Raw genomic sequence first — 14,578 nt, forward strand, 5'->3', positions numbered from 1 at the left:
CCCAAAAATTTTAAACATCTGTGTGTTAATCATGTGTTTGGGCAATTCATCAGTTATCATTGGTATTATACACAGTATTACATTGAGTATTAGTTAGTTGGGGCACATTCAGCAAGTTCACAAGTGTCAAAAGTCCAAAATACGTGATTTATTTTATAAATATAACGATATGATAAAGAGATGTTCAGACTAACACAAATTTTTAAATCTGTATATGAAATTAAAACTATATAAATACATATAAACTAAACATGCATAAAGTAAACTAACCTTTTTGACATACACAACTATGACCCCTGATATTATTCTTGCATTTACCATTCTTGCATGGTTTATTTTTGCAGTAGTTAATTTTTGCATCACACCTGTCACCAGTATATCCTTCATCACACTGGCAATAAAAATTAAGTGGCTCATTGATGGATTTACACGTACCATATACACAGGGATTGCTTTCACAAAGGTTAACAGCCAATTCACATGTCTGTCCAGTTTTGTTAGGAGGGCATATGCAGACAAACTAAAGTAAATAGTGTAAAGAGAATTCATTAAATAAATAAATATGTATACTTATATTTTTCTGTTATATCTTAATAACATACAAATAATTAAATAACATTTTTTTTCACTATAAGCTATAAAAATATATCAATAGTTATATTTTCCCATTATAAAATAATACATTGGGTGAGACAAAATTATGTATAAATGGCACTTTAAATGGATTCTCTGTAGACAGAATGACAAATTTGAATATAAAGTTGTTCATTTTAAAGTTAAAATAAAGAATTACATTTTTAATAATTTTTAATTATGTTGTAGATCAACTGGTGACTCAGTGAGTGTGGAAAACAATCAACTTCCTAACTTCTGAAGAAAGGAAGTGCATTTGAAAATGGTACTGGGAGTTTGAAAACATTAGAGGTTGGGTGGTTAGTTAGTTATTTTGGTTTTTAGGAGCATTAGCAACTAAGGCCATATTGCTCCGGAAATATGCAGTGGTCATTTCCTGACCTTTCCGCATCCTCCGTATTTGGTGGTGACGGGCTCGAACCCCAGTCTAATCAAGAAGCGTGTGCTACGAATTGCTGCTCCTTCCCACCTGGCTACGGAGGTTGGGTGGTATGGGAACATCAATATGGGATGAAGGTATCAGCACCTGACAATAACCCACCAGCATGTTAACAAGAAACAAATAACCTACCTGTATGATAACATGAAACTGTTTGTGAGGAAAAGAACATCAAGCAGTTCTGAAAACATCTGAGTCATTAGAAGTGCATATGAAAAGTATTTAAAAAAGTCAATATGATGGTATTCCCAAGAATTGCACTTGAATTGAGTACTATGAGACTATTAAAGGGCAAAGTTTAAACTTTTCTTACCTCAGCTACTTGCATGCAATTTAGGAAGATGATCCTAACTGATAAAAAAAGTTTTGTGAACAAGTTGTACTTTAAGAACAGTGAAGCTGGTAATTTAAGATATAATCACATTGGCATTTGAATCAACACAACTTTGTTTATCAAGAAGTGATAATCCTCACTTCAGTCTACAGAAATGTCTTCAGTATGCAAATGAAACTCCTCTCGTGGGGAAATTGGACCTCGGAGATTCAGTTATACTGCTACTGGGCAGTTATCTTGAATTGTTAAGAAAATGATGTAGCTTCTTCATAAAAACATGCTTATTGTGTATTTCAACAAGATGGTGCACCTCCGTATTTTCACTTAGATGACCATGCTTTTTGGTTTTTTCCCAAACAATGGTAGATCCGGGAGAGAAAGGGAGGAATGCGTTTGGATCTCCCAAGTCTTCAAATCTTACTCTCTTAGACTTTTTTTTATGGGAATATTGAAATATAAAACACACGCACACACGCGCGCGTGCGAGTATGCAAAAACCATTTTAAGAAACAATGCTTTTCACATACGGATGTTGGTGGTAAGCATTTTGAACATAACATCTGTAATGCATCCTATTTCTATGTATGTAATGTACTTGAAAGCCACTTTGATTTATGTTTACTCAAAACTTTGAGATACAGCATATAAAAAGTGTTTATTTATAATTTTGACTCTCCCTGTGCAATGCTTTTGGCACATTCAAGAAAATAATACACTTGTTGAAAAATTATAGAGGAAAAAAGTAACCCCTCCAAACATTTTCTAATAATGATTTCTGATAACTTAATTTATGTTAGTCTACAAAAATTTAAGAAAAAAATATGCACTCAACATTTAGTGATGGCCCACTATTATTTTTGCAAAATAAATACATGCAAAGAGTTTTTTAACACACATTTTAGGAGCTAAAACAACAAGCATATCTTTGCTATAAATTTTTAACAACACAGTGGATTAATTAAATAAATGTATCTTGTTGTGGCACAAGATCACAGGTCTTTTAGCATGAGTCACATAAGCTATCAATCCCTGCTTTTAAATGATATTTGCAAAAACACTTGATAGATTTCTTCTTTCTCCATATTACAAGTAAAATATACTTAGAATATAGAGAAAGAAGCTTAGCAAACTGTTGTGCCATTGACTCAAATAGCATAGCAAAAGGTATGAGTTGTGAATGTTTGAATTCACCTTTTCAAACATGCATATTCAATTTTTCATATGTCAGAAAAAATTCATCCTTTTAAAACTGAGTGCCATTATTTGGCTGTCATAACAACAAAACCGTCAAACTATTAATTACCATCATTATCAAATTGTTTATACCCATGGGGTAAAGGTCACTGTGGTAGTGTAAATTCATAGTGACCTTTCTATTTCCTGTTAAAACCTTAACCCTAGAAGAAGCCCTCTTTCTTCTAGTGCTCACTTGACTCCATCAATCCACCTTTCTCTTGATCTACCTCTTGGCCATTACCATTAATTTTTCTTCAGATACCTATTCAGCTAATCTCTTTTTTTCCATACTTTCCCCATGCCCATAATACTTAAGTTTTATTTTCTTACCTTTGGCTGTTTGTCATTCAAGGCTTTTCCTTATTTACTCATTTGTAATATGTTTGCCATTGCTTCCATTTGTTAATTTATTTATTATTATTTTTTAAACTAATTTCTGGAGACTAATTTTGAACAATCTCTTTAATTCTTATTCAGATCTAAAGCTCCACAGGTTAAAATAAGCTTTAAAACTGTATTATAAACAGCTAATATTTTTGGATAATTTTTCTTTTATTCGAAATAAAAATGTAATTGGCTTCCTACATTTCCTGCTTTACTTATTATATTGTTTATTTTTATGTCTAATCTTCCATCTTTATTAAAAACTACTCATAAATTGACACAATTATGAATTTGTTTCAATTTTTGATTATTCTGCATTCACATTTTATACTGAAATACAGCCATAGGACTGTTTATAGCACAGTATGCTTTAAACATTAGTTAACCTAAAAATTTTTCTGCTTATGGATTTCTGTTTGGATTGCCATTTATACAACAACTGATTTATAATTTCAAGAAGGATACTGTAGTAAACTTTGCACCCTTTTTGTTATTGGTGCCATCATTATAAAATAATGGCACTGCTGCTCAGAGTTGGTTCACAAGAGCATTTCCAAAATTGATTGCATTGGAAAGAAAAGATCTGTGCTTTTTATATGAAAAAATATTAAAATGCCAAGAATGACTTAGGATATCTTATTTCATGCTTTTTGGTCAGTTCCCTGACCAAGAACCACTGTATATCAATTCTTTCTTCTTTCATAATAGTGGGTTGCTGGTTCTCACACTGACATTGACAGTACTGATCTGAAAAATATCAATTTCTTTACCTTACATTCTTTTTCTTTACTTTTTCTTGATTACCTCAATATGTAATTACTGGAGTAAGCTGCTCCAATTCAAAGTTCAGCAGAATAGATTTTTCTTAAACACATTTTTCTCCTACATAAGGAGAAAGTAGTCAAATAAATAATTTATTTCATTTTACTATTTATTTATAATTATTTTTTTGGCTGGTTCAGCAAAAGCCTAGGGCTTCCTTGCTTTCCATACATGGCTAATACTGATATGTAGGCTATTTTGTTACTTAATTTTAGTGTGACATTAAAACAATCAATAGTTGAAATTTAGCTTACCATCATTGGGCCATGATCTGCATCTTGATCAATGCAGGTTGCACCTTCTCCACAAGCATTTCCACTACTACAATTCTTCATAATCTGTAGAGAGACAATATAATAAGTGGATGAAACACATTTTTTGCTTATCTTTATTTCCTATGAATGAAAAGAAAGTAAAGAGAAAAGAGAAGAAAATGTTTGTATATCTGATGACAAGGGGTTTAGTTTTACCTTTAAATTCATTCTTAGTCATATTTGCTGGACAAGTCACCCTCTTCTTTACAATCATATTTCAATGCAATAGAGCCAGAAATTAAGAGTCACTGTCTACTTTTTAATTCAATTACTTCTGCACTTGCTTTTCGAAGTTTACAATATGACATTCTATTATGCTGTACAGTAAACTGCAAAGAATATGCAGTTTTCCCTTTGGTTATGAAATCAAACCTACAGGCATGGGTGACAAGTAACAGTACTCAATGAAACTGTGTATACATCAGAGGCTTTAATTATGTAAATGAGCTATTGCCTGTTTGGTACTGTACTTTGACTGATTTCTCTGTAACAATGTCTCAGCTGTTGTAAGTTGACAATTATGAAATTTCACTTTTTGAGAATTCAAAGTAAACTCAAACAATGACAAATTCCATAAGCTGTTTTCATCTATTAAAGAAGATAAACAAATACTCTGGCTTTAAAAGGTAGCTGTTTGTTTGTTTGTTTTTAGGAGCATTAGCAACTAAGGCCATATTGCTCCGGGATATATGGTGGTCATTCCCCGACCTTTCCGCATCCTCCGTATTTGGTGGTGACGGGCTCGAACCCCGGTCTAATCAAGAAGCGTGTGCTACGCACTGCTGCTCTTTCCCACCTGGCTACAGAGGCACCTTTAAAAGGTAGCAATAATGTATATTTTGAGAAATATATATGTAAAATTAATACCAATAAATATATTGGTATCAATTCATGTCTTTCTAACCTTAAGCAAGTACCTTTAATTCAAGTTTGGAATTTCATACTCAGCATATAAGTCAACCTTCAAATTAAGTATTTTTCAGTAGTTCAATCAAAGATTGAGTTAAATGTTGGAATATAGAGTATAACCTAATTTTAATAGTTCAAGACCTGGTACAGCCACAGGACATTTACTATATTATAAAGAATTTTGAGTGTTTAAAAAATAAAGAAATTTCTCTAAACATGAAACAATTGCATTGGTAGGTGGTAGATGACTTTCATCAACCGGTGAAATACCACCACTTTGCTTATTGGAGGCTTGAAGTGGTGAAACCCATGTTTAGTCTCTAGAGCAAAGTTTCCGGCATCCCCCTCCCCCATACTTCTCCTTCAACCCATGCACGGTACTAAGTACTATAGGTTTTGATACCTTTCGTGTTTGGGGTTTTCATAACAAAAAAAAAAAAAAAAAAAAAAAAAAAAATGATAGCCAAGGACAATCATATATTGACAAATAATCAGTAATCTGCTGATGGCCTGATAAATTAATATATGTTAAACTACATTTGGGATGCAGGATTATTGTTGAAATCTTAGAAGAGATGTATCCATTGCTAATGAAAGTACTGCTTAAAAAACAAATCAAATAAATGAATAATATACACAGAAATTTGAGGAATGCACAGAAACAATGATATACAGACAACATGCCGGTAGCAAGTTGCTTGTTTGTTATTTGGTTTTTAGGAGCATTAGCAACTAAGGCCATAATGCTCCGGGATATGCGGTGGTCATTCCCCGACCTTTCCGCATCCTCTGTATTTGGTGGTGACGGGCTCGAACCCCGGTCTAATCAAGAAGCGCATGCTACGCACTGCCGCTCCTTCCCACCTGGCTACGGAGGCGCCGAGCAAGTTGCTCACTGGCATTTCACTTTGGCATGATCTAGCAATAATGTGACTGCAAAAATAGAGCACAGTGATGCTTAATTACTTTCATTAAAGGAGTTACTGAATGTGATGTCCACTGGCTCTGATGCTCACCTTCTGATAAGTATATTTTGTTCTGGCTGACATTCTACAGTTGTTCACAGGATAAGCTAAGCTGGCCACTGCACCATTACTGATTTCCTTGATTTCTTCCATGCAAGGATTTGTTATGCATATGCTGTCTTTCAAATAATCATACAAGAAAAAGATAAATATTAACAAAGAGTCTATGAAAATTCTATTCTCAAACTCTTTCCTGCTACACACTTAAAATAAATAAAATAAATTTTCTGTTTATACTCCGGCACGACAACCAAGTCAGTAGAGTTTTCAATAAATCGTCAATACAAATATTTATCGTATTTAGTAGTCACGGGCTTGAACCCCGGTCCACTCAAGGAACGCGTGCTATGCACTCTCGCTCCTGACCACTGGGCTAATGTTCCATAAAACAATCAAATGTCACTGATCACAGTTTGCTATGCAGTCTCTCAATGGAAGATTCTTGTTTCTAACTTTCCCTGACCTAACTTATTGTAATGAAACTTACATGTAGTTAGGATAGGAAAATTCACTAAAGTATTACATAGGGAAAAGATAATTTTACTTCTAATTTGCAGCTAAAAGAAGCCAATATGCTCATTTTGTACTGTAAAATTTTTCATGAAATTAATTTTTTTTTTTTTTTTTTTTTTTTTTTCACTTATCCCAAAGCATGGGATAATTTTGAATTTCTTCAGTTATAAGACTGCGCAGAATAACCTATTTTTGTCTCTTCTAAGAAACTATAAAAACAAGTTAGATGATGTATGCATTATATTTCAGGTGAATTTAAAATTTTCTTTTTTGTTTAGATTAATACTATTTTTGTAATTAATTTTATTTGCTGTATTTCCTGGATCATAAAGTTTTTTTTTTTTTTTTCCCCCCTGGAAAATATTACCTAGATCTTCTCTCCACCTGTGGGCTGAAGGTATATTAGATATCGACTGTTGTGTTTTCTTTCATCTCTAGCCAGGAAAGAAAAGGGCTACAGAAAGTGTGGTCAAACCATCGAAGTAGTATTTTGAAACAGCTTTTATAGTGTGTGAAGTCTGTCAGATTACATGTAACAGAAGCAACAACTATATTAACCAGTTAACTGTAACTCCAGTGGACCCTGTACAACTGTAGCCACCAGATAACTCAATTACGATACCCTTTAAAGCAGCCATGCATGAGGAAAGGACCAAATGGATGGATACGATAGAACCCTGATTTAACACCAACAGGTTGAATGAAGCAATTAATAAAATATGACAATTGCTAAGCCTTTCATGAAATGGGAAACCAGCAATACCCTTGATGGTAGTGATGATAACGTACATTATGAAGAAAGTGAAAGTTCAGAAAAAAACATCAGTAATGATGTTTTTGAAGTTCTGAAAATTAAAGCTTAGTGCTATGCTGACATTTTGTTTAGTAATTACTTTTTATCCCAAAATCTGCTTTCTAGCAACACTCTGAAAATCTACTGACTATAACTTAAGATATGTTTAAAAAATATATATAAATAAAAAACCCAAGATGTGTAATTAAAGAATAATAATAATAAATATAAAAATCTAGGGGTTACACAGAGAGAGAGAGAGAGAGAGAGAGAGAGAGAGAGAGAGAGAGTTGGACATGCCAAAGTTAATAGGTGCTTACATATTTGTCAATTTGTTTAATGAGTGTCACAGATTCTCTAAACAAGTAAACATGCATCAATACATAAAAGCATATTTAAAAATTAAAGGCAGTAAAAGCAAGATACTTACAAGTTGTTCACAATTTTTTCCTTCAAAATCTGGATTGCAATCACACTTATAACCACCAAAAACTTGCCTACAAAATCCTCCATGTTGACATGGTGTTGACTGGCAGTGATCAATTTTAACAGTGCAGCTAAAAAGAAAACTATTTTGAACACACTTTTCTGACTAAAAGATTATGCAAATAAAGGTCTATTCATTAAAAAAGATTATAATTTTAAAACAAATACTTACTATGGTCCTGTAAAATCTGCTGTACACAGACATTCAATGTTATCTTCTGTATGTCTACATGTGCCTTCATTCCTGCAAGGATTCTCAGTCACACACAAATCTATTTCACAATATTGTCCTCTGTATCCATAAGGACACTGACAATTAAAACTTGATATTCTGTCTTCACAAGTACCATGAACACAATCAGTATCCCAACAAAGAACACAACCAATGTCTAAGTTTTTATGTATTACTGAGAATGGGCTGGTGGTATTAATTAACTCTAATGATGTAAAAAAAGGAAGCAAAATTCCACCAATACGTACTTCATCAATACATCCTTTGAAATATTTAGTTTCTTCTGGACTGTAAAAATATCCCAAATATATTGATGCATTACTGTTAATAAGGTCTCCCAAACCGTGAGTGTAATTATCTTCTGACAGCCTAGGAGTCAAATTTTCAATGAAAACTTTAACATAATTTCCTTCAAAAAGTATGGTAACATTATGCCACACTCCATCAGTAACATTTTGAGAAAGATTGCTTGTTTTTATATTTACATCACTTTCACTGGGACCAAAGTTCCACTGTACAACAAGAGAATCGACAACTTCTACTTTTAAGAAATAATTTGGATTTAAAGGACTTCGCAGTTCAAGAAGAGGCCCAGGTCTTTGGGTACGAAATGAAAGAGTGATATTGCTAACAAACTGTCCTAATGGCTGTGCTGTATATTGGATTAAACTATTTCTTCCATTAAATGCAGCTGATGCAACACCTAAAAAAAAAAAAAAAAAAAAATTTAAAATGCCACTAGTTTCTAAAACAAACAAGACAATAACAAATTTTTCAAGCAAATTTTCATAGTTGCAATATTTTAAAGTTAGACAATATATATTGAAATTATATAAAAAAAATTTAATCCTGGAAGGAACAACACCATACATATCCACTGCAGGCTACAATATATAAAATTAGAAAAATTTTAACAAAATATTTTTACATGAATATAAAACATATCAACATTATAGATTTTCTTGGATCCAGCCAGAGTACAGGTAGCCCTCATTTTGTGCTGGTCCAATTTGCGCCGATTCACAATAGCGCTGATCACTAACCATAATGCCATTTTTATTTTTGCAATTTTTTTTATAAATTTAAAGTTAAAAATTGTCAGACAAAATTTATCGACATCATACTGTGCTATATATCATGCACTGTTCATGTGATTTAGGACAATCTGAGCAAATCAGCAATTAGCGCATCCGTATCAGAGACGAGAAAGATTCCCCACCCTCAGAGTAGCCACTCATGGATGCGGGTGGTAAAGGTCCATGCGATGAAGCATTCAGTTGATTGTTGTTTATACTATTTACACATGCTGGAAATTTATTACGCTAACATTTTTTATTAATTGTGCTATTAATAAATTAAATAATAATAATGGTGATATTCGTGTGCAGTTTTTGCCATTCACATTATAAAGTTTTTAATTTAATAGAATAAAGAGATGCCATGTCTGGTAAAAGAAGTTCATTGAATCCTAGTGCAATATTCGGAGGATGGAATCTGATGAAAGCTGCCCTAATGTGTGTGTAGGGCTATGAATATGCCTCCATCAACTATTAGTACAACTATGAAGAATGCTAATAAAATAAAACAATTGATGCAAAGTGGTAAATAATATTTTTGGTGCCTGGAACCCAGTGATTTCTGATTGACTCCATTATACAAAGTGTTCCACTTGTGCCTGTTTCCCCCCAGGAACCTAACCCCGACGTAAATCGAAAGCTACCTGTAATTGACTATGGGAACAAACTACCATCTGGTGTTGTGGAAGCAGGTAGTTTGAATAAAGTTAAAAAAAGGATTAAAAAAATTATTAGATGGGATGAACAGATGATTTGGAGTGTGTGTGTGTGTGTGTGTGGAATATTTCACTTTGACTGCCCAAATTACCCAAACAAGTTAATTAATATCAGTAGTAAAGATTGTGAGGTTATAATTCAATGTAGGCATTGAAGTAAACTAAAAATTTTATTCATTCCAGTATTTAATTTCTGTCTTGGTACTTCCAGTGAGAGATACCTCCAAGATAATTAAAAAAAAAAAAAAAAAAAAAAAAATCCTGATGTTCCTAAATATGAGGTTTAACAGTAATAGTATTCGCCATATAGTGCAAAGAACACTATTATAATACTATATTAAATAACAAGGCTGCACACACAGCCGCTACACACCAAGTGTGAAACAAAAGCACAGCACTTGACCTTGAACCTTTCCCCAGTTGTCTGCCAAGCCATGTTCCAACATGCTTATTTACTCTGAAGTGAGACAGGTTTTTATTACCTTGCGTTTTTGCAATTTTCTAGAAAAATGACAGATGAAAGAATTAACAACAAATCAACTTAAAATTTTTAACTAAACTAAAGAAAACACCAACTGAAAGTTATAAGTTGTTATATCAAATTTATGGCAAAGATACTATGTCAAGAGCTTGTGTGTTTGAATGGCATAAAAGACTTTAGAAGGAAGAGAGAATGTGGAACCAGATGGCCCAGACGGGCCATCTGGTACCCATGAAACTGATGAATATTTGGAGAGAGTAAGGACACTGAGTAGAAGTGATTGTCATTTAGGCATTAGAACTCAGTATGGATGATGAAACAGACAAATTTTAACTGAAAATTTAGGCATGAGGAAAGTGTGCGCCAAGATGGGACCAAAAATTTTGAATGAAGATAAAAGAATGAGAAGACCAGGTTTGGGAGATGTTTTGAAAAAATCTGAAGAAGATCCAGACTTTCTGAGCACAATAATTACTTGTTATGAAAGTTGGCTGTTCCTGAATGACCCAGAAACTAAAAGACAGTCGATACAATTGAAGACAAAACAATACCCGGGACATAGAGAAAAAAAAAAAAAAAAAAACGCAGCAAGAATATCAAAATTAAAACCATGCTTCTTGTTTTCTTCAACACTGTCTTGCTCTGTCAAGACAATGCTCCAGCATGTGTGCACATTGTGTATCTGGCCAAAAAAATAAATCCCAGACCTAGTCCCCCTATGACCTTTTTCTCCTCCCTAAACTGAAAACCGTACTTAAAGAGAACTCATTTTAAGTCCACTGAAGATATTCAGAAAAAAACAACCAAAGTGTTAACAGAGCTTTCTAAAGATGACTTCCAGAAATGTTTCTGGGCTTGGAAGAAACGTATAGCACAGTGTGTGCAAGCCCAAGACAATTATTTTGAAGTGGATAACTTGTAAGGTACGAAATATTTCATTATATTTATTTTATTGCAACAGTCTATTTCATAGCCACACCTTGTAGGTGTCACTGGTGTTAAAGAGATATTTTTGACTGATACTTCAATCAAACTTTTAATAAGGCAACAACTGCAGGATTTATTCCTGACATCTGGTATATTGTGATTCTAATGATACAATAGACACAAGGAATTACTGAAGAAATCAGCTTAGGTCTTCTGCAACTAAAAACCTTTCAGGGTGAAATCAGGTAATTCACTACACTAGACAGGATCACTCAACACTAACCTATCTGAATCAATTGATGCATTATACAATAAGCCGGGGGGGGGGGGGAGCCTTCTTTTGTTTAGAAGAAATCTTTGATTCCACACAAGTTGTTTCCCCTATTATGTCTATTGAGAAATTATTTTATAATAATTAATGTCGTTTAATTTCCTGAAAGTTATCCTAACAGAAAGGCTACCAATTTTTTCATAAAATGAATCTTTGTCAGATCGACGTTAGCATACTGCAAGTTAGTACACCTTTTGCACATTTTCATTACAGCTTTGTCCCTTTACTGAAAGTTTTACAATATTTGTGCAAGCAAATGGTGGTATTCAACTTCCCTATCCCAAATATTCTTGTTAAAAATAACCCAAATTTCCTATATTCATTTTTGGAATTCCATCCACGGAGTAAAGAAGAACTGCAACAAAAAAGTACATTATTAGCAAAATTAATAAACTGATTAGTGATGGTAGCCTGTTTCAAAATTTACACTTCTCTTATCAGAAACTTTCTATCTGTTGAGATACTAGAAGTCTTGAAACAGATGCTCACAGTGGTAATTCATATTTTCAGCAAATAACAGAATGGTCTTTTGATGCTTATTTATTTCAAAGTAGTGCAAAAAAGCTCATGGATTATGAAATTTGTTTCTATCTTAAATATTAAAGGGCATACAGTTCATGACAGCTGAAATTCTGATGAACGCAAAAAAAGAGGGCCAATGTAGTTCTCAATTTATATCACAGGCTACAGAATTTTTGCTATAATAAAATAATCACACATGTTAAAATATGCAGTTTCAAAACTTGAAATACAAGGCAAGCCAATAACCAGAAGCTGCTAAAACTGAATTAAATGAAGCTCTTTTAAGTCACTTTTGACACAAAAACGAAATTTGGCTGCTAATATCCAGAATATCATAGATCTATACATATAGATCTATTCTCTTTTTGTGTTTGAATCTGTTCAGCTGCCATGCACAGCACTTCTTAGCCACTACTGGGCTGGGAATTTTAGTTGCCAAATTAGTGTAACTTACACTTTTTTTCCTTTTTTCTTTACATTTTCTTACACTTTTTATAGATCCAACTAATTACAAATCTGTAATGTACTTCACTTTCAAATCTGTGGTCAGCTCACTCTGAAATGCTTCATGCAATTGTTAGTTTATTTATTTATTTTTTCCTTTGGTAGTTATTGGTGCATCGACTTCTGTGGCCATAATGCACCTCCCAAGGTTTTTGCAGTACTTTGATCCAAGCCCAAAGCAGGATTCGAACCCGCGACCTTCGGGTTGCCAGGCAGGCACTTTACCCACCCAGCTAGCCCGGTCGGCACAACTGTTATGATCAGATGACATGCCCATCTTAATATTTGGGACAACGAAAGGAGAATACCATCTGTGCTATTCCTAACTGAATTTTGAGCTCCAGAGACCAAAAACATTTGATGACTGTAAGGTCAACAAACACGTTAGTTTCTGCAGGGGACATACTGCATCTCTGGGGTTTCTGTCATTGTCTTTCTTGTTAGTGCATATTTAGCATACCTTTTAGTGTGTGTGAATTTCACTTGTTAGTGCACAAAAAAAAATATTATTACATTCTTTAGGTACTTACACTCATATCCAACTTCCAAATTCCTACATGTGGATCCAATGGGGCATGTATTAATAGAGCAGGGTTCAGGTTCACTACAGGTGTTACCTCTATAGCCTGGAGTGCATTCACACCTAAATACAGAAGGAGTTATTCACCCAAATTTTATAATATCAACAAATGGTATTATTACTGAGCAAAAATACACTTTAAGAAATGATATATTCAAAAGTAAAAAAATTTAATGAGAATTTTTTTATAAGAAAAAAAGTTCAGTTTAATTTATTTTAGTATTACAATGGCCAAAGGAAGCAAACTTATTTTGCATAATCCAGAAAAAAAAAATAATATTAATAAATAAAAAAAATTCCTCAGTCAGTTATATTATTCTCAATATCAGAAAATGACTATCCAGTTCTACCTAGGATATTGCCAAACTCTGATTCAGTCACCTTTGAAGGTAATTTATTCCTTATCTACATCACATTACTAAACTTCATGAGATTGTCATTTTGTTATTCCATAAGTGTCTATATATATTTACGTTAACCACTAATAAGATGGCCCCCATTCATTTTGTGGATACCCCTCATATGCCTCAATCAAGATCCACAAGATGCCTAGTTCCAAGCTTTGGATGGAGACCACACCTTCTAATCCAGTAATCTTTCTTTGAACACTCTTTAAAAGTTGTCTTTTTTTAGATGAGGCTTCCGACATCTGAATACAATATGCAGTGTGATCTCCCCATTTTATGTACAGGAATAATGTCATCCTACTTTGTACTTGCAACAGTCTAATGTATATTGACAGGACACCATGTGTCTTTCTCTTGCTGTCTGCTTATCTGTTTTTATTGAAACCCCTAAGTTTTTTGTGCTAACCTCCCACCAAGTCTACAGGAAGAAGTTAAAAGCGGTTATTCCTGGGTTTATGTCCTAGGTGTAGGACTACATTCAGAGCGATCAATGATCAATGTTATTAAGGAGGATTACAAACAGGACCCTAGAAAATACCTACAGAATCTGCTACCCTAGTCCACGTTGAAGTATGCCCATTCCTTAGCATCCTCTTTTGCATGTCCTCTAGCCAGCCTCTAATCCACCTAAGGATCCTCCCAGTAATTCTAATTTATTCCAGTTTATATGACCTCTCATGAGGAACAGTATTAAAAACTTTACCAAAATTCAGGGATACAATGTCAAAGTCATTTCTTGCATCTAGTTGCATTATGATCTCATCATAGTAATCAGTCAGATTGGCAGGAAAGGCCTCTCCTTCATATGATCCCATTAGGATTACATTATTAGTGAGGTCGAGAAGATCCCACATTATGCCCTTAACCATAGATTCCATAATCTTGCCCATTGCAGAAGTCTAATCCACTGGTCA

At 33.6% G+C, this 14,578-nt stretch overlaps 1 protein-coding gene across 1 annotated transcript in view; it reads right to left on the reverse strand.

Moving 5' to 3' along the window:
* LOC150087659 (protein crumbs-like) overlaps positions 1 to 14,578 on the reverse strand; it is a 207,835-nt gene that overhangs the window by 14,038 nt on the left and 179,219 nt on the right. Inside the window, exons 16-20 of the mRNA XM_090369851.1 lie at positions 13,208 to 13,320; positions 8,061 to 8,823; positions 7,833 to 7,959; positions 4,103 to 4,186; positions 271 to 520 (exon numbers count right to left, since the gene is read on the reverse strand). Coding sequence (XP_090225977.1) covers positions 271 to 520; positions 4,103 to 4,186; positions 7,833 to 7,959; positions 8,061 to 8,823; positions 13,208 to 13,320 — 1,337 coding nt within the window. The remainder of the gene's footprint in view (positions 1 to 270; positions 521 to 4,102; positions 4,187 to 7,832; positions 7,960 to 8,060; positions 8,824 to 13,207; positions 13,321 to 14,578) is intronic.

This window comes from Mastigoproctus giganteus, chromosome 3, assembly GCF_048544385.1.
Source record: "Mastigoproctus giganteus isolate SK-2022 chromosome 3, ASM4854438v1, whole genome shotgun sequence".
NCBI classification, from domain to species: domain Eukaryota; kingdom Metazoa; phylum Arthropoda; class Arachnida; order Uropygi; family Thelyphonidae; genus Mastigoproctus; species Mastigoproctus giganteus.